General features: G+C 38.2%; 1 protein-coding gene and 1 long non-coding RNA gene across 5 annotated transcripts; one reads left to right on the forward strand and one right to left on the reverse strand.

The window, feature by feature from the left end:
- Positions 1-1,513: 1,513 nt before the first annotated feature.
- Positions 1,514-3,458, reverse strand: LOC149046573 (uncharacterized). The gene is made up of 2 exons (XR_016186059.1): positions 2,545-3,458; positions 1,514-2,357 (listed from the first exon to the last, which is right to left on the reverse strand). It is a non-coding gene; the product is annotated as an uncharacterized LOC149046573 (long non-coding RNA).
- Positions 2,863-14,510, forward strand: LOC113677770 (uncharacterized). Of its 4 annotated transcripts, XM_089204579.1 has the most exons (11): positions 2,958-3,300; positions 5,131-5,309; positions 5,714-5,962; positions 6,700-6,948; positions 7,689-7,937; positions 8,678-8,926; positions 9,660-9,908; positions 10,643-10,891; positions 11,561-11,809; positions 11,989-12,208; positions 13,889-14,510. In XM_089204579.1, the coding sequence occupies exons 1-11, from the start codon at positions 2,958-2,960 to the stop codon at positions 13,927-13,929; spliced, it is 2,526 nt and encodes an 841-aa protein (XP_089060705.1). In that variant the 3' UTR covers positions 13,930-14,510. The 4 variants fall into 4 exon arrangements, with proteins under 4 accessions (XP_089060707.1, XP_089060705.1, XP_089060706.1 ...); XM_089204581.1 differs by lacking the exon at positions 10,643-10,891 and having other exon boundaries at positions 2,863-3,300; XM_089204580.1 differs by lacking the exon at positions 5,714-5,962.
- Positions 14,511-19,909: the final 5,399 nt, after the last annotated feature.

Below are 19,909 nucleotides of genomic sequence, written 5' to 3' on the forward strand. Positions count from 1 at the left end.
CGGACACCCCAAAGAAACGTAACAATGACAAAGGCACAAAAAATGGCAAAAAATGAGGTTGGCACGTTTTGTATCATTTGCCATTCAGCATAAATTGCTACTCATGCAAAACAAAGTTAATCACTGAGAAAACGAAAAACAGACCAATCTGTATTGTACACCACATATCGTGCACCCGCCTAATTGAGCATGTTTACCTTACTTGCATCGGTTTCCCCGACCTCACATTATTTTTCAGAACATCCGACAAATTCGAAAATATAAGTAGATAAATCAACGAGACTTCCTTGTCATATCAAATAGGGTGTTTTTTGCTCTAGTGTAACTCCTTCAAGTGTCTTTGGTTTGTCTGAGGTATCCTCAATCAAAGGTCGTACGGTTAGGCGTCCTATAAAAAACAATGGTTCCTCGACCTCGCAAAACATTCTCCTTTTGTTGCAGTTTTTTTTAGTGTATTTTCCGGCTTTCTTCCATGCAGGAAATAAGTTCCAAGGGAACTTCAAAAACCGCCGTAGTCTTGCCCAAAATTTCTACACAACGGGCTTCCATTTTCTTTCTCCCAAAATATGCTTTGTAACCTGGTTTATTCAATTATATATATGCCATGTATGTAGGCACAGAATGTATACCCACTGAAAAAACTAGAGGTTTGACTGAACCATTCATCAGTCACAGGCGTTCTCATACATCGAAGAACTGGGACTCGTTACAGAAAGCCTAGATTTAATTTGAAAATTCGATTTCAGATTTCCTTCGCATAAATATAAGAAACCCAAAATATATCACAAAAATGTCAGATGTCATTTCAAGGTACATGCAGAGAAGCTATGAGTGGAGAATCTCTGTCCCAGGTCTTGGTTTGTCATTAATAAAACAGCAAGGGATTTCTAGATTTCAAATTGCTCTGACAGTAAATATACCATACCCATTATTAAAGATGTGGCATGAAAATGTTCAGGATAGATGTGATTACATTGACTTTCTCAATGCCACAGTTTCCAGATCATGGTTTAGAGTTGAGAGACAGGCTACCCTATCCAAGGCAGGCTGGAAAGAGAAGCAGGAGTTGTGTCATGCAAATATAGACAAACTAAAGGGAAAAATAGAAAACAGCTAAATTCATAATGTCTCACTTTAAGCATTCTACATAGTGAACTGGTGTCTATTAAGGGAGTGAAAAGGGACCTTCATCTCACGAAAGATGAGCTTTCAGACTGGAAGAAAAAATATAATGCTTTAGAGGCATGAAAGCAAAAGCTGATGAACGAAATGAGGGATTTGCAAAGAAATAAAGTGGGAAAAAGGACTGAGTAAAATGAACAAAAACCCAACTTATTTCTCTTCTTCACTAACAACAGAAAGGCACTGCTGCACAAACTTCTATTTGGCTTGACTTCTATATCGCGTTGAGTTGCTTAACAATTTAAATTCCGCTACTTTTCAATAGCAAAAAATCAGGGAAAATAAAAATCAATTAAAATAGAAGCTTAAAAGCAATTCTAAGCACACTCAGTTTCATATAAAAACATGATTTAATGTTATTGATGACAGGCATATTGTACTGTCTTAAATACATCCAAATGTAACAATTTTATATCCTTCTTTACATGTATCTTTATCTACCAAATATCAATGCTTCGTTGGTGTTACTAAAAATATTAAATAGCTAAAAGTTAGGTTGGTAAATATTCTTTAAAATAAAAAAAATCAATAATAATAATAATTAATTAAAATAGAAACTTAAAAGCAATTCTAAGCACACTCAGTTTCATATAAAAACATGATTTAAAATATTATTGATGACAAGCATGTTGTACTGTCTTAAATACATCCAAATGTAAAAACTGTATGTCCTTTACATGTAACTCTATCTTCCAACTATCAATGCTTTGTTGGCTTTACTAAGAATATTAAATAGCTAAAATTTAGATTGGTAAATATTCTTTACTGCATGTTTTAGTATTAATTGTGAGAGATACCACCTCAAGGGGTATTGTTGGAGCTTGAATAAGTTTCCCTACTTTCACAATGAAATGCTTTGGTGAGTTTCCAACGTAAGCTTTCATCTTTAAAGGAAAATCAATAGCCTTTCCCAGGCCATGAGCATCCGCATATATACCACCAATGATAGGGTAGAGACAACATGTAAAAATCCTTTAAGCTGAGCATGGTGTATTTAGAGTCCATTGATGTTATTCCTTTGAGTTAAAAAATATCAATAGACATCCTGCTTTATGTTGAATGAGCAAGTGTGCTGCACTTTGACAGCATTTGATTTTTAAATTCACTTGACTGCCAAATAAAAGCCACCAGATGCTGAAGCACTTTCTGAGGATTGTGGAGGCTTATTACAAAGTCTAGAGGAGATTCAGAAAACAGATTTATTAGAACAAAAACAAATTTTTAAAAAAATTTAAATATTGGAAGCCAACTAAAAAGCCTGTCTTGTTCTGAAGGCACTATATTTACTTCAACTTTTTAAGCTTTCTTTACATTTTAGTATAAGTTGAAAAATTATGTTGTTGCGGTAATAATTCATCTCACCAGATAAGCTCTTTAGACAGATGGAGTGCAGGGTCCCATGTACATGATGACATGGGCCATCCTTTCCACTTGATAAGGTACTCTTTCTCTTATGAGGAAATAAATAAGAAGTGGAACGGTCGAGTAAGTACTTCCATTGCCGCTTTTCCGTTTCGAAAGCAGTCTTTCCTTATCATTTACTTGATAATTATCTGTTGGAAAGAATTCGTAAAGCGCTTTATGATTATTCTGTTTTCATTTCTTGCTCTCTCCGTCCGTCATCTTGTTACATACTCTACAGCATGCGCAGCTTATAAACTGGTCAGATTTACCGCCGGCGCAAAATGTCCGTGGTTTCCGGTAGTGCCAGACGATTTTATAAGGTCTAACTAAGTAAAAGAAATTACTAAACAAACAACTGACAGAAACACGATATGAAAATCAGCATTTTGACAATTTGCTTTCTGCTCTTGTGCATTGAGATCAATTCGACTTTCTCGTGGAGGCGAAGACGAAGACGAAGAGCACCATGCAATCCGGTAAACTGTCGGGTTGGAAGCTGGAATGTTTGGAGTCCTTGCTCCCATCCTTGTGGCACTAATGGCACGCAGACTCGCATGCGACAGAAAACTTTTTCCGCGCAGTGTGGTGGACAATGTCCATATCATTTGGTGGTGACACGATCGTGTAACAGGGGTAACTGCCATAACGGCGGCACCCCGAATAGTGGCGGATGTAGTTGCCGATTGGGATACGAAGGGACATGTTGCGAGAAGGGTGAGTCCTTCCTGAAAAATTTTGCGTATTGAGGCAGCGAAACTATGGACCAATGTCTCGGTGTGAGCATCTTGAAGAGGTTAGTTAAGACTATTCAAATTCATAATCAGCGGTACGATAATCGAAGAAATTTCCAGACTGCTGAGTCATGCTGACTTGCATACCGTAAAACTTTCCAGAACATCAAATCACGTCACATTTATTATGTAAAGTGAAAATGTTGTTCCATCACGTTTTCATTCATACATCTTTTTTTCATTGAAATTTGCCATCCTTTTTAAATAGGATCAAGAGTCAGTTGAAGTTTCCTGCCCGTGGAGAGGAACTTGCACTCGAAAGAGTTGTCAAGGTTGTTGTCTATGCAAAGCAGCAAATTATAATTGTAACGCAAACTTTTAGTGTCGCTGACATTCCTACAACGGAAGTAACTAAACGTCTGGCGGCTACCACGGTCTTAAAATAATTGAACGTCCGGCAGTCCGATATTTTTCCATATTTCTCTTCAAGATCCAAAATATTTATACGAAAATGTTCTACCTTGATTTACAATCTTCAAGCGCTTCCAGGAAGCCAAAAATTTCGCACTTGATGTTTTTCGCCAACCCCGTATACAGAGTACAACGTTATCCAAGCGCTTGACACTTATAAAATTTTCAATGACACGACCGGACACGGTCCTCAAATAACTTCATATTTCTCTTTAAAATATGCAAATTTTCCTTAAAAAATATTCCACCTTCATTTACAATCCTCAAGCGTTTCAAGAGAATGAAAACATTCAAACTTTGTCCGTTTCGCCGACCCTGAACACAGACTGAGAAGAGATTCAAGCGTGACACTTAGAAAATTTTCTTCGGACGCTACCAGACACAGTCTTCGAATAACTAAACGTCCGGCAGTCTGTTTTTTTCCATATTTCTCTTTTACAAACACCAATTCCTATTGAAAAATATTTTATCTTTATTTAGAATCCTCAAGTGCTTCTAGAGAGTGCGAAAATTCGAACGTTGTCCTTTTCGCCGATCCCTTTGTACACAGTGTACGTAGACATCCACGCGTGACACTTAAAATAAATTTTTCTTCGGATTCTAACGAAAAAAATTCAAAATACTGTAAGGAAACTGTAAAATGAGAACGGCGAATGTATTTACCGTAAAACAGTTGACTATATATCCAGGATAGCTTTTGAGAAAGACGATTTTAGAAGGTTTTCAGTAATCTGAGAATTCCGTGTTGCAGGACATTGAGTTGTGGCGCACGTTGTCTCAAGGGTGAAAAAGCTAGTTGAATTCGAGACCAATGAGGAATGAAGTTATTAAATCGAAATTTTTTTCTATGTGTGAAATAAAAAAACCAGAACACGCCATCAAAGTTGACTTTCTTTCCCAGCTCTCGAAAATAGACAAGTCGTTCTTAGTTTTTATTGAGGCGAAATAACTCCGTTATTGACCAAGATCGTTCAGTTAAGATGGCTAGATATCAGCCTTGGTTTATTTTTTGCGTCTTTATGTACCTTAACTTAGCGTCGGTTCATGAAAACGCAAGAAGAAGAAGAGAACTCGACTAATATCCAGCCATCTTGACCTCACGCTTGGTCAATAACGCATTTTTAATTTATGAAATGAAAACTGGTGTTTTTAAATGATTCACAATCAAGCAGCTTTTTGACAATTCTAATATCGAGTGTGATAGCAAGTTGTAATGTTCAGCAATTTGATTGTTTGATCATTATTACTGTCATTACTATTTCTTTACGAGATACAAGTAATTTGCAAGTTTTCGCTCATGAATTGAAGATCTTCATATTTCCTTTTTACTGTCTTTCAACAGACGTTGATGAGTGCATCAACAATCCATGCCAACATAACTGCACCAACACACATGGCAGTTACACATGCAAATGCAATTCTTGCTACACCAAGCTGGGTACACAATGTGACTTGAGACAGTGTAAGATCAATAACCACTGTCACGCGTATGGTACAGTTAACCCTAGCAATCACTGTCAGGTATTTAACATTTCTATAACTGTATAACTTTTTATACGCATTGTTCATCGGATAGAGGGAGAGAAATGTAATTTATTAACGTAGGATAACATCTAGATAAATTCCAAAAGCTACAAGGAAAACTTATGACGTCCACAAGAGGAGATTAAATTTTTATTTTTTCATTAAAAGGTCAACACAGGTCAAGACTGCCAGACGTTACATAGTAAAGAATACAGTTTCACTAACAACTCCTGAAAATGCCTATTCTCCCTAAAACTGTTACTAGGAAAATGTTACCCTCTCTATGGTGCGATTAAGTCCATGAACTCCTCAGTGTTTCGCTGGTCCGCTAAACAAAAGTAATCAACTTCTTCGTGATTCAACTGATAAATGTTACTGAATCGTGTTTTGTTGTTGGATAGGATTGTAATGACAGCGACAAGTTCGCTTGGACAAACAACAATACTTTACCATGCACCGACGGCAAAGCGTGCACTAAAAATGATCGCTGTTCTAATGGGGTTTGCTCCGGCACGCCTTTCTCGTGCCTCCCGTGCGAGGAGTGCCAGAATGACGTTTGCCGCGTGAAACCAGGATACTGCGTAATCAATGAAAGCGGTATACGGCAGTGTTTCAATCACGGTTCACTAAGACCAGGTCATCAATGCCAGGTAATATGGTTGGCAGCCTTGTATTTTTCATCAAATTAATATTGAACTTCCTGAGGGAATAACAATAAAGCCCTTTGGGCAGAGAGGAATAATATGCATAAATACTGAATCCTCTTGTGGAGAACAAATGAAGGGATGATACTATTGAGTATATCTAAGAGGGCGAATAGAGCAAGGCAAATTTTATCAATCAGAGTCACATCGAAGGTTGGTTTGAGTTTCAGGTTATAATTTTTTTTTTTTTGATGAAACTATCAAAATGCTATTTCTCACAAACAAAAAAAGAGATGTACGAATATGCCATTAGGCACTCCACTGGAGTGGTCAAAACATTGAGATCTTTCATAAAAGAAAGACACATTCTGAAAATAATTCTTAATATAATCAATGAATATAGGAGGTAAGTTCTTAGAGGAACTGTGGGCTGTGTGAGTATTGCAATATAATTTAGCTTTATCCACTGGGTTGATACGTAAATTGGCCACCATAAAGAGTTTATAAAGCTGGCGTTTCGAGCGTTAGCCATTCACTTTGACGATGGACTAACGCTCGAAACGTCACCTTTAGAAACTCTTTCGTGTTATTATAATCAGGATTATTATGAGTTGTTACCCTCTCTATGTTGCGATTAAGTCCGTGAACTCTTCAGCGTTTCGCTAGCCCGCTAAACAAAAGTAACCAACTTCTTCGTGATTCAACTTATTAATGTTACTGAATCGTGTTTTGTTGTTGGATAGGATTGTAATGACAGCGACAAGTTCGCCTGGACAAACAACAATACTTTACCATGCACCGACGGCAAAGCGTGCACTAGAAACGATCGCTGTTCTAATGGGGTTTGCTCAGGCACGCCTTTCTCGTGCCTCTCGTGCGAGGAGTGCCAGAATGACGTTTGCCGCGTGAAACCAGGATACTGCGTAATCAATGAAAGCGGTATACGGCAGTGTTTCAATCACGGTTCACTAAGACCAGGTCATCAATGCCAGGTAATATGGTTGGCAGCCTTGTATTTTTCATCAAATTAATATTGAACTTCCTGAGGGAATAACAGTAAAGCCCTTTGGGCAGAGAGGAAAAATATGCATAAATACTGATTCCTCTTGTGGAGACCAAGTGAAGGGATGATACTATTGAGTATATCTAAGAGGGCGAATAGAAAAGGGCAAATTTTATCAATCACAGTCACATCGAAGGTTGGTTTGAGTTTCAGGTTATAATTTTTTTTTTTAGATGAAACTATCAAAATGCTATTTCTCACAAACAAAAAAGAGATGTACGAATATGCCATTAGGCACTCCACTGGAGTGGTCAAAACATTGAGATCTTTCATAAAAGAAAGACACATTCTGAAAATAATTCTTATTATAATCAATGAATATAGGAGGTAATGTCTTAGAGGAACTGTGGGCTGTGTCAGTATTGCCGGCAATATAATTTAGCTTTATCCACTGGGTTGATAATGTAAATTGGCCACCATAGAGAGTTTATAAAGCTGGCGTTTCGAGCGTTAGCCCTTCACTTTGACGAAGGGCTAACGCTTGAAACGTCACCTTTAGAAACTCTTTCGTGTAATTATAATCAGGATTATTATGAGTTGTTACCCTCTCTATGTTGCGATTAAGTCCATGAACTCCTCAGCGTTTCGCTGGCCCGCTAAACAAAAGAAACCAGCTTCTTCGTCATTCAACTAATTAATGTTACTGAATCATGTTTTGTTGTTGGATAGGATTGTAATGACAGCGACAAGTTCGCTTGGACAAACAACAATACTTTACCATGCACCGACGGCAAAGCGTGCACTAAAAACGATCGCTGTTCTAATGGGATTTGCTCCGGCACGCCTTTCTCGTGCCTCCCGTGCGAGGAGTGCCAGAATGACGTTTGCCGCGTGAAACCAGGATACTGCGTAATCAATGAAAGCGGTATACGACAGTGTTTCAATCACGGTTCACTAAGACCAGGTCATCAATGCCAGGTAATATGGTTGGCAGCCTTGTATTTTTCATCAAATTAATATTGAACTTCCTGAGGGAATAACAATAAAGCCCTTTGGGCAGAGAGGAAAAATATGCATAAATACTGAATCTTCTTGTGGAGACCAAATGAAGGGATGATACTATTGAGTATATCTAAGAGGGCGAATAGAGCAAGGCAAATTTTATCAATCAGAGTCACATCGAAGGTTGGTTTGAGTTTCAGGTTATAATTTTTTTTTTAGATGAAACTATCAAAATGCTATTTCTCACAAACAAAAAAAGAGATGTACGAATATGCCATTAGGCACTCCACTGGAGTGGTCAAAACATTGAGATCTTTCATAAAAGAAAGACACATTCTGAAAATAATTCTTATTATAATCAGTGAATACAGGAGGTAATGTCTTAGAGGAACTGTGGGCTGTGTCAGTATTGCCGGCAATATAATTTAGCTTTATCCACTGGGTTGATAATGTAAATTGGCCACCATAAAGAGTTTATAAAGCTGGCGTTTCGAGCGTTAGCCCTTCACTTTGACGAAGGGCTAACGCTTGAAACGTCACCTTTAGAAACTCTTTCGTGTAATTATAATCAGGATTATTATGAGTTGTTACCCTCTCTATGTTGCGATTAAGTCCATGAACTCCTCAGCGTTTCGCTAGCCCGCTAAACAAAAGTAACCAGCTTCTTCGTGATTCAACTAATTAATGTTACTGAATCGTGTTTTGTTGTTGGATAGGATTGTAATGACAGCGACAAGTTCGCCTGGACAAACAACAATACTTTACCATGCACCGACGGCAAAGCGTGCACTAAAAACGATCGCTGTTGTAATGGGGTTTGCTCCGGCACGCCTTTCTCGTGCCTCCCGTGCGAGGAGTGCTACATTGACGCGTGCCGCGTGAAACCAGGATACTGCGTAATCAACGAAAGCGGTATACGACAGTGTTTCAATCATGGTTCACTAAGACCAGGTCATCAATGCCAGGTAATATGGTTGGTAGCCTTGTATTTTCATCAAATTTATATTGAACTTCCTGAGGGAATAACAGTAAAGCCCTTTGGGCAGAGAGGAAAAATATGCATAAATACTGAATCCTCTTGTGTTGACCAAATAAAGGGATGATACTATTGGGTATATCTAAGAGGGCGAATAGAAAAGGGCAAATTTTATCAATCAGAGTCACATCGAAGGTTGGTTTGAGTTTCAGGTTATAATTTTTTTTTAGATGAAACTATCAAAATGCTATTTCTCACAAACAAAAAAGAGACGTACGAATATGCCATTAGGCACTCCTCTGGAATGGTCAAAACATTGAGATCTTTCATAAAAGAAAGACACATTCTGGAAATAATTCTTAATATAATCAATGAATATAGGAGGTAAGTTCTTAGAGGAGCTGTGGGCTGTGTCAGTATTGCAATATAATTTAGCTTTATCCACTGGGCTGATAATGTAAATTGGCCACCATAAACAGTTTATAAAGCTGGCTTTTCGAGCGTTAGCCCTTCACTTTGACGAAGGGCTAACGCTCGAAACGTCACCTTTAGAAACTCTTTCGTGTAATTATAATCAGGATTATTATGAGTTGTTACCCTCTCTATGTTGCGATTAAGTCCATGAACTCCTCAGCGTTTCGCTAGCCCGCTTAACAAAAGTAACCAACTTCTTCGTGATTCAACTGATTAATGTCACTGAGTCGTGTTTTGTTGTTGGACAGGATTGTAATGACAGCGACAAGTTCGCCTGGACAAACAACAATACTTTACCATGCACCGACGGCAAAGCGTGCACTAGAAACGATCGCTGTTCTAATGGGGATTGCTCCGGCACGCCTTTCTCGTGCCTCCCGTGCGAGGAGTGCCAGAATAACGTTTGCCGCGTGAAACCAGGATACTGCGTAATCAACGAAAGCGGTATACGACAGTGTTTCAGTCACGGTTCACTAAGACCAGGTCATCAATGCCAGGTAATATGGTTGGCAGCCTTGTATTTTTCATCAAATTAATATTGAACTTCCTGAGGGAATAACAATAAAGCCCTTTGGGAAGAGAGGAAAAATATGCATAAATACTGAATCCTCTTGTGGAGACCAAATAAAGGGATGATACTATTGGGTATATCTAAGAGGGCGAATAGAGGAAGGCAAATTTTATCAGTCAGAGTCACATCGAAGGTTGGTTTGAGTTTCAGGTTATAATTTTTTTTTTTGATGAAACTATCAAAATGCTATTTCTCACAAACAAAAAAAAATGTACGAATATGCCATTAGGCACTCCACTGGAGTGGTCAAAACATTGAGATCTTTCATAAAAGAAAGACACATTCTAAAAATAATTCTTAATATAATCAGTGAATATAGGAGGTAAGTTTTTAGAGGAACTGTGGGCTGTGTCAGTATTGCAATATAATTTAGTTTTATCCACTGGGTTGATAATGTAAATTGGCCACCATAAAGAGTTTATAAAGCTGGCGTTTCGAGCGTTAGCCCTTCACTTTGACGAAGGGCTAACGCTCGAAACGTCACCTTTAGAAACTCTTTCGTGTTATTATAATCAGGATTATTATGAGTTGTTACCCTCTCTATGTTGCGATTAAGTCCATGAACTCCTCAGCGTTTCGCTAGCCCGCTTAACAAAAGTAACCAACTTCTTCGTGATTCAACTAATTAATGTTACTGAATCGTGTTTTCTTGTTGGATAGGATTGTAATGACAGCGACAAGTTCGCCTGGACAAACAACAATACTTTACCATGCACCGACGGCAAAGCGTGCACTAAAAACGATCGCTGTTCTAATGGGGTTTGCTCAGGCACGCCTTTCTCGTGCCTCCCGTGCGAGGAGTGCCAGAATGACGTTTGCCGCGTGAAACCAGGATTCTGCGTAATCAACGAAAGCGGTATACGGCAGTGTTTCAATCACGGTTCACTAAGACCAGGTCATCAATGCCAGGTAATATGGTTGGCAGCCTTGTATTTTTCATCAAATTAATATTGAACTTCCTGAGGGAATAACAATAAAGCCCTTTGGGCAGAGAGGAAAAATATGCATAAATACTGAATCCTCTTGTGTTGACCAAATAAAGGGATGATACTATTGAGTATATCTAAGAGGGCGAATAGAGCAAGGCAAATTTTATCAATCAGAGTCACATCGAAGGTTGGTTTGAGTTTCAGGTTGTAATTTTTTTTTTAGATGAAACTATCAAAATGCTATTTCTCACAAACAAAATAGACATGTACGAATATGCCATTAGGCACTCCACTGGAGTGGTCAAAACATTGAGATCTTTCATAAAAGAAAGACACATTCTGAAAATAATTCTTATTATAATCAATGAATATAGGAGGTAATGTCTTAGAGGAACTGTGGGCTGTGTGAGTATTGCAATATAATTTAGCTTTATCCACTGGGTTGATAATGTAAATTGGCCACCATAAAGACTTTATAAAGCTGGCGTTTCGAGCGTTAGCCCTTCACTTTGACGAAGGGCTAACACTCGAAACGTCACCTTTAGAAACTCTTTCGTGTAATTATAATCAGGATTATTATGAGTTGTTAAAATGATAACATATACACAAATGATACTGGTTTTATTCATGCTACTCTTGATCTTCTTAGGAATGTGACAGTAACCACAATGATAGATGGACCAACAACAATAACCTTAAGTGTAACGACACCAATCTGAAGACAAAAGACGACCGCTGTTTAAGTGGCACGTGCGCAGGAACGCCCTACAACTGCCTGTCCTGTGAAACACATGACGGCAGCGGCTGTCCCATTGAGCCTGGATATTGCATAATACAGCAGGAGGGCCAAAGAAAATGTTACGCAACGAATCACTACAAGCCAGGAAATCCTTGTCAGGTACGCCACCGTTCAGACTTTTGTTTGTTTGTTTGTTTACGATCAATTGAAATGAATAATATTTTGACCAGTGAATATTATTTAAAAAAAGAAATGATCCGCAAAGGTGAGCTGCAATAAAAGAAATTGGAGGGAGAAAATTTGAATTTAAAAACTTGGATTTCATATTCTGTTTACAGAGATGCGACACTAGTAAAAATGTAAGAACTTGGTCAGACAATGATGGGGTAGCGTGCAACGATGGTGACCGCTGTACTCGAAATGATAATTGCAGTAATGGCCAATGTAGGGGCACACTTTTCAGTTGTGACTCTATTTGTCAGTACTGTAATGGGAACAGTTGTGGCCTAAAGACTGGGTGTGGATTTTCCAACAGCAAATGCAAATGTAAAAGAATCGGTGAGACGTTTGTTTAGCTTACTTTTTCAATAAGACTTACTCAGTAATGCAGAAAGTTCAAAAGACTGAGAGGAAATGGCGCGACTTGGTCTTCAGTACACCAGAACATCTCTACAAGGGATTATTATTTTCTCTCGTTGGTTTACTTTTAATACTGAGCTTGAATATAAAAGCCATCTTCACAGTAATGAAAACTACTGAAGCAGTAATGAAAGTAAGACCCGAAAATTCAGGCCTGTACGGGATGTGAACCAGTGACCTCTGCAATACCGGTGCAGCGCTCTACCTACTGAGCTAACAAACCGACTGGGAGCTGGTCGTTATGTTAGTTCATGACAAATTCGTCAAGTGATGAATCAATCGTTGTGAATAGATGAAAATCAGACATGTCAACCGCGGATTAAGAAATGAATATGAAAGCGATCTTCGCGGTGATGAACACTACTCAAGCAGCAGTGAAAATAAGCCAGCTCTCGGGCTAGTTAGCTCGGTTTGGAAAGCACTGCACTGCAAGTAGTGTTCATTTCTGCGAAGATAGCTTTCATATTCATTTCTCATTAGGCATTTCACATACATGATTTTCATATATCCACCGATCATTAATACTGGGCTTATTCTTTTTCTCATTCATTTAAGGTAATTATGTTTCTGTTGTAATACTAAAAGGGCCCATACATAAATTATAAGACAGCTTTTTAAGGGGAAAAACCGATCTTTAATTTCAGGCCAAGACTATGATCATCACGCCTTACATCCATCAAATCCAAATGTAATGTAAATCCAAATTCTGCAAGGTCTTATAATGGCTTCTGTAATCAATTAGAATGTCACTCATGCTGATAAAAGGTAGTCTTTCTGCCTTCTGCGCGTGAATTCGGCTTCATACAACCAATCCTGAACGGTTTAATGATTCAAGACAAACGGATTTACCCACTCTATATACGCCATGATATCCCTTTCATTGGTATTACTATTTCATGGACGCGATTTTTTTTTTCGCCTTTAAAGGTAATCTTTCTGCCCTCTGCACACGATTTCGTTTTCATACAAACAATACCGAACGATTAAATGGTTCTTAGCGAACAGATTTATCCACACTATATGCGCCATTAAAATCCCTTTCATTGGTATGACCATTTCATGGACGCGGTGTTTTCTTATCTTCGCCTTTAGCGATTTTCGAAGTGGCAGACCACTGTTTATTACAAAACTAAACATTGTGGCAGTCTAACTTTATCACAATGTTTGGCTATTCAATTTTTGTCTCTAGAGTAATGAAATATATGATGTAAACGTCAAATATGAATGAATGACACCCAATTTTATTGTATTCCGACAGGAATGTTATATACCTGGGGAATAAAATCACTTTGGGAGACGTAAAAGCCAAAATGTTATATAAACCATCTTATAACGTGTTGGTTTGTTTTTAGATTTGAAATTTTAAGATAGGATTTCAAATTTATTATCAATTTCTCTACTCTTAGCATCTTATAAAGTTGAATTTGGAAAACATTTATAAGAATCTAAAGAGGGACCGGTAACTGCTGCACGATAAAGAGAATCTTTTCACTTTAATTTCATCATACCATTCACTTAACCTGCAAAGCTTACTCATGTTAAAAGTTACAATTATCATGATTTTGATACGATTTATAAACGTTTTTCCCTTTTTATAAGGTCTGAATCTACTGCTGCCCAAACTGTTAATAAGTTATTGATGTAAGCAGACTCAGTCGATTTAGTTGCCAAGCCGGACGAGGAAAACAAATTTAGAAATCTTCATAGCAAGCTTCATTTCTCTTGGGTCAGGAGATGCCAGGAAGGAAAGACAATGGAAAACAAGGGTTTTTGAAAGTTTTTAGGTAATTCAAAATCAGGTTCAAACTTTTACCAAAATTTGAATTGTCTTTTTTCAGTTAGGTCTCGGCGAGTCTTACTAAGGTCAAGTTTATCTTCAAAATTAGTTACTTTACAAATTTTCAAACGTCAGTGCCTGCCATGCAGTTTTTTAATTTCAAATCATACCCTGAGACTGAAAGCAATAGGTAGATTTAAGGCTAACTCCTATTTTCGCGTTCTTGGGAGTTCTCATCCACAGGACTTTGATGCAATGATAACGTCTGACAGCCAATATGTACCTAGGACACCAATAACACGTCTAGTAAAGAACAAAGAGTACCAAAGCTTCCAACCTATCGTTTGGCCCGAAAAGTCCGTATCCTATGTAAGTCGCCATATGGAAAATCGTGCCGGAGGAGGAATACTCTCGAATGACAATGATAGTTGTGCACCATAACAGGTAGAGAAAGATACATCGTAGAATTTTAAATTTGTTTGCCAGATCCTTATCTAGTCGGGTGTAAAGCGACTCCCTAGCATGAATATCAATGCTCACTTAGAATTTTGATAAGGTTTAACCCCAGCGCTTTTAATCCCCACAGTATATAACGGTTTTCATTTAACTAATTTATTCGTTTTTTTCCTCGTTACCATGTTCCCAACAATAGCATTGCTTCATTTTCATGCAAAGAAAACTGACACAACCCAAAGTTCTTCTATTTGCTTTGAAGAAGGGCTAACGCTCGAAACGTTAGCTTTAGAGACTCTTTATGGTGGCCAATTTACATCATTAACTCAGTTGATTATACCAATTTATCATTTTATTCCCCTCGCCCACGCAGCACCACAGTTTCTTATGGAACTTACCCCCCCCCCCCCCCTCACATGTCATACCACAGAGGTTTTCCTTGTGGAGCAGAGGTCAAATCTCAGCACTGCTTAGCACTGCTTGCTGGAGTACTTATCTCTGCGACACACTGTCTCTAACACAACATCTAGTAAAAAGTCATATTGAATGAAAATACGTTCGGTGTTTTTCTCACAAGATTGGAGATGATTTTTTTAAAAGCGTTTGAATGGCTTTAAGGGGGGCGAATGATTGCATCGATGAATGCACGGCTAGAATAACGTGACTATTTTTAAAAAACGCATTTGTATGGTCGAGGTCTTACAGTAATTACAAAGAGAAAGCAATCGTTGATTTTCTCAAAGGCACCTTAATGTTTTAACGATGCTCTTTCCTTTTATGGGTAAATGGGGAGAAATAATACTGAGCACAAGTAGAAGTCATATATTTTGGCTCAAGCTCCCCTTGGCTTCTTGAAGGGGGGGGCACCTTTAGTTTCAGACAAAATCTAAGAATGCCAGTCTCTTAACAAGTCTATAAACAAGCCTCTATGCAAAGCTGTTACCATGAAAACATAATGAAAATAAACAGGTGTTTTCATGTGTCTTTTCTGATTAACATTTCTGGATCACCGTCTTAGTCTTGTCTCATTTGCATGACACAAAGAATAACCAAAAAAGAAATACAAAATCAGAAATATAACTACGAAGCAAGAGATCTCTGCGAAATTGACCGGAGGTATGATATTTCGTGGTCCAAGCCGTCGCCATGAAACAGTGTTGATCTGTTTTTTTACCTGCTGTGAATCATCTCAGTGACTCTGTTTGACGCTCTGTTTGACGCTCCTTCATGCTTCTGTCGGTGAAACAGCGCAACACTTCATGGAAGGCCTCATCTTTTTCCTCTCTCTACCGATCTTGGACTAGTTTATCTTCTCAGTATCAGTAAACAAAGACTGTCTTTGTTGAGAGTACGAGATATCTTCACATGCGGTTCCTCTGATGCCGAGCGCATGGAACGATAGTGTTTAGGTCCTAGACAAGATCTTAACGTCGGTTTGCTAAATCTCTTTGTTAACATTTCAATATCTTGCTCTTGGCCTTTAAAACCCTCGCAATTTTCTGCTCTAGGATGACCATTGGAAGGTCTAAAAAATGCTTTATTGGCACAGTGAATTCTTTCTACCTTTCCGTCTTTCACATGAATGTGCGCATTGTGTTGAGACTGCACCCTATGTTCTACCTTGTCCGGGGTACCGTCCGCAAATATTTGATAATCTTGGTTCGTCCAGGAGCGATGGAAATGAGCGTGTGTATCGTTGGCTGACATCACACTGTGCTTTGATCGAAAAATTCCAGAATCATCGTGTTCTTGTACTTCATAGATGTTGGATCTTTGCACTTCTTTTAGATTAAGCTGAAATGCGCCTGCAATGTCTGTGACCAGACGGTGAGTAAGAGGAGGAGAATCGCATGCAGCTGGGCCGAATTACCAATCCCCTCTTGTTAAACTGAGTTCTTGTATAGCGTGAGCTAGATGTAATTTATAAAAAATACATTTTCATGCTTATGAAAAACGTATAATAATCAGCTGAACACCAAATAGGTCTCCAAGTAAAAAAAGAAAAATCTGTGCACTTTGATGTACACGCTTTAGGCGGGGCTCCCGCACGTCGAGCTTGATTAGATACGAGTGCTGTCTTCCACTGAAGTCATATGATTCTGGTATTAAGTCGACCTAAGCGAAAATATTGCTTCATGTGAAGAACCACCAAAGTAAATGTTAGCAATAATCATTATGGAGATTGACTTTTTACTGCAGAACATGGCGAAATGACTGATTAAATTTCCTATTACAATTTGGTCTTCACCTTCTAGTCATACATGCATGTACACTTTTCTCAGAAAACACGATGTAGCTATTATTTCTCCCAGATAATTCTCTTTCTTGTTCAGAGAGCATGAGTGAGTCAGTAAACAAACAAGTTTGGCTCAAAATTTGAAACCTTTTTCAGCTCCCTTATGAAGGAAAACTTGTTAGAAGACAATTTCTTCAACTAACTCTAATCCACCTGAAAGTATGCATTTCTGAAAATTTTCGCCCTAAACAAATATCCGACGTTCTTTCATAAACCAGCTACTTGCTACCGGTCAGGCCAATTTTGGCTTTTCTTTTTATCTACACCCCCGCTGAAACTATCTCCCAGAAAAACTTTTCAAGAAAATTCTTGCTAGTGTACATGCAGCTTTAATTCCAGTCTACGATACCACAACCTCTTGTACTTTCAGCATATTTGTTGCATGCATGGTTGCATGGTGGCACCAAAGTCAAAGACCGTCACGTTTGCCACGAACATCACGCCGTACGCGTAGGCTGACTTGCAATGAATCTTTCAAGAGCATTCGCCTTAAACAGGAGCCCATTGGGCTCCTGCCGTAAATAAGTATCAGAAATAATCAGTCCAAAAAAATGAAGACAGTAAGACTCAACCACCGAAAAAAAACAATTTAAAAGCATATGTGATCAAAGCTATACACCATAACTTTTAAACAAGTACATCATTCATTACATAACTCTTTTTTCTTAATGAAATTTTTCCAAGATTATTCGATTTTCGAAAGTATGACATACAAGGCAAACTTCTGCGCACAATGCGTCATTGAGGTATGTGTTTACTTTTCTTGCCAATTAATACATGGACTCCCCGCGAGAGTGCGTAACCAAAATCTGCTACAAGCTAATCCGGTATGCTTCTTGCGTTCTTTCCGATAATTTTTTAAAATATAATTTGCATTTATTCAAAAATGCACTTTCAGAGCCTCAAAAAGAGACTTTGTCCACAAATATTTGATTCCTGTAGGTCTAAGTTAGTGTTTTATCCCTTGTTCGGCTGTTTCGAGGTTGAAAGTTCCAAGGTAATCGTAACAGGTCAGGCATCTCTTAGCATACATGAATTACGATTACAATTCCTACGTTCCAGATTATTCTGATACCTGCTCTCTAGATCAAGATCGAAATTTGCAAAAAGTCGACTAGTTAAAGAGGAGTTATAAGCCGATAGCTCCTAATTTATATTTAACGCGAGTTTGATCGATCAAACGGCTTAACGTCCTTAACAAACAACTGCGCGCGAGTATTTCAGGTCAATCAACTTTTAACTTATCTTGTGTAAATCTACGCTATCTGCTGTTTTTCAAGGTTCATCGAAAAAATAAACAAAGTTCATTAAAGTTCATCCGCTAGATGAAAAGAAAAACTCAGTTGTTGAAATCACTTTTTTTGAGAGAACGCCCATAGTTAAGTGCGTTTAAGTACGTTCTTGAATTGTTTGCAGATGTTCAAAGACGTGCTTAATCATATCTAAAAGTCAATTCACCTTTTTTTTTTTATTTGGCGTTGACACTCTACCTACCATTCATATATCGTAGTGGAAAGTTAAATACAATGAATTGGAATGCAATTTTCCGTGTGAAAGATAAAACTTGGAATGCACATTTTCAAGCCATCAAGAACAACCGCGCGATCAAAGACCGGCATGCAAAAGCATTTTTACTTGTCTCTAAACTTTCGAATTCTTCGTTTCTTTTGGGTGGTCAAGAAAATCAAAGCAAAATATTGGAATTCAATGCTATCGATCGTTCTTTGACGCAAAAGAGGAAATTGTCACATATTTCGTAAAAAGGCCACCCATCTATATAGCTACATTCCCAAGTGAAATACGACGTTAACACGATTGATTCGACATTAGAGTAGCATGTTCATATAGCTACATTCCCGAGAGAAATGAGACTTTAAGACAATTGACTCGACATTAGCGTAAACATATGAACACACGACACCCAAGTCGATATGGATCTATGGTAGTCCAGAAATGAAGTAACATTGCTTCATAATAGGACAAACTAGCAATGTTACTATGGCAGCGCAAGCCGGGGAAGATCTTTTCAGACATTTTTTGGTATAAAATATGCAGGGTACAAAAAAAGAAAAACCAATAAGGATGAAAAATACTTTGCTCCTTCACACAGCGTAGCATAACTATTGGATTTGAACTATCCACAACAAGCCTGAAGTACACTAAGCGAAGATGTGACATGTAATCAACATGGAGAGTGCGGAAAATCTGAACACTTTGTAACACTGGTCGTACATGAAAGGGGTTTAGAGGATATTTAATGGGAAGATCACTCGCTATCAATAATCAAAGGGCTCTTAGAGCCAGGTCATTCATGTTATGGCTCAAGTTTGTATCGATTTCTTGGACTTGTTGAATATAGGTTAAGTTGAATTCGGTTTATGCGAACTTTCAAGACTTATGGAATAAATTCTCTCTTATTTTTGGGTAGTTGTGTGATAGGAAAACTTGTGCGTTCTTCGTAATGAGAATTGGAAAAAAGGTTTGCAGTCTGCAGTCTGCGGTCTGTATTTTGCACTGACCGGATTGGTATTGTTGCCGGTTTTTGTTCGAGCGAGCCTCAAGTCCGGACCGAAATATTGGAGCTCGAAAAAAAATTCTAGTGAGACTGTCTTTGCCGCTAGAATTGATATGTGGACTGTATGTTGAAGAGCTCACGAGGAAAAGTACAATGATAAAGCAATGATTACTTTATACCAACTGAAGACGAACGCAAATACGCGGCTTACCAATATAGCTACCTCTGGTGCTCTTTCGCGTGGTCATAGCGTGTGTTGAAATGAACCCGCTGCGGGTTCCCTAGGTGAGAACATTTCGGCTTCTCGATTCAAGTTGCATTTTCATAAGTTCGGAAATGTGATTTATGGTTATTATTTTTATTAAACCATAGAAATACTTTATTTCTTTCTACTTGAGTTTCTGAACGTTTGAACGTGTCCTTTAGTAGCATGTCGTAATGATGTGGGATATTGATCAAATGAAGCCTTTAAGTGCTACTGTGGTTCTTTCTTTATTCACTCCGAGCTTTCGCCGTTCTACGGCATCATCAGGGAGGACGATAAAATATTTGCGCTATGGTTTTAAACGTTGGAGGTGC

Source organism: Pocillopora damicornis, chromosome 4 (genome assembly GCF_964200805.1).
Source record: "Pocillopora damicornis chromosome 4, jaPocDami1.2, whole genome shotgun sequence".
Classification (NCBI taxonomy): Eukaryota; Metazoa; Cnidaria; class Anthozoa; order Scleractinia; family Pocilloporidae; genus Pocillopora; species Pocillopora damicornis.

What these genes read in the sequence shown, in the direction of transcription:
- LOC113677770 (XM_089204579.1), top strand. Translation starts at nt 2,958, where the DNA reads ATGAAAATCAGCATTTTGACAATTTGCTTTCTGCTCTTGTGCATTGAG. An exon ending in GACCAGGTCATCAATGCCAG is followed by an intron (nt 8,927 to 9,659) that starts GTAATATGGTTG and finishes GTTGTTGGACAG; the next exon opens with GATTGTAATGACAGCGACAA. An exon ending in ATGCAAATGTAAAAGAATCG is followed by an intron (nt 12,209 to 13,888) that starts GTGAGACGTTTG and finishes CCTTTTTATAAG; the next exon opens with GTCTGAATCTACTGCTGCCC.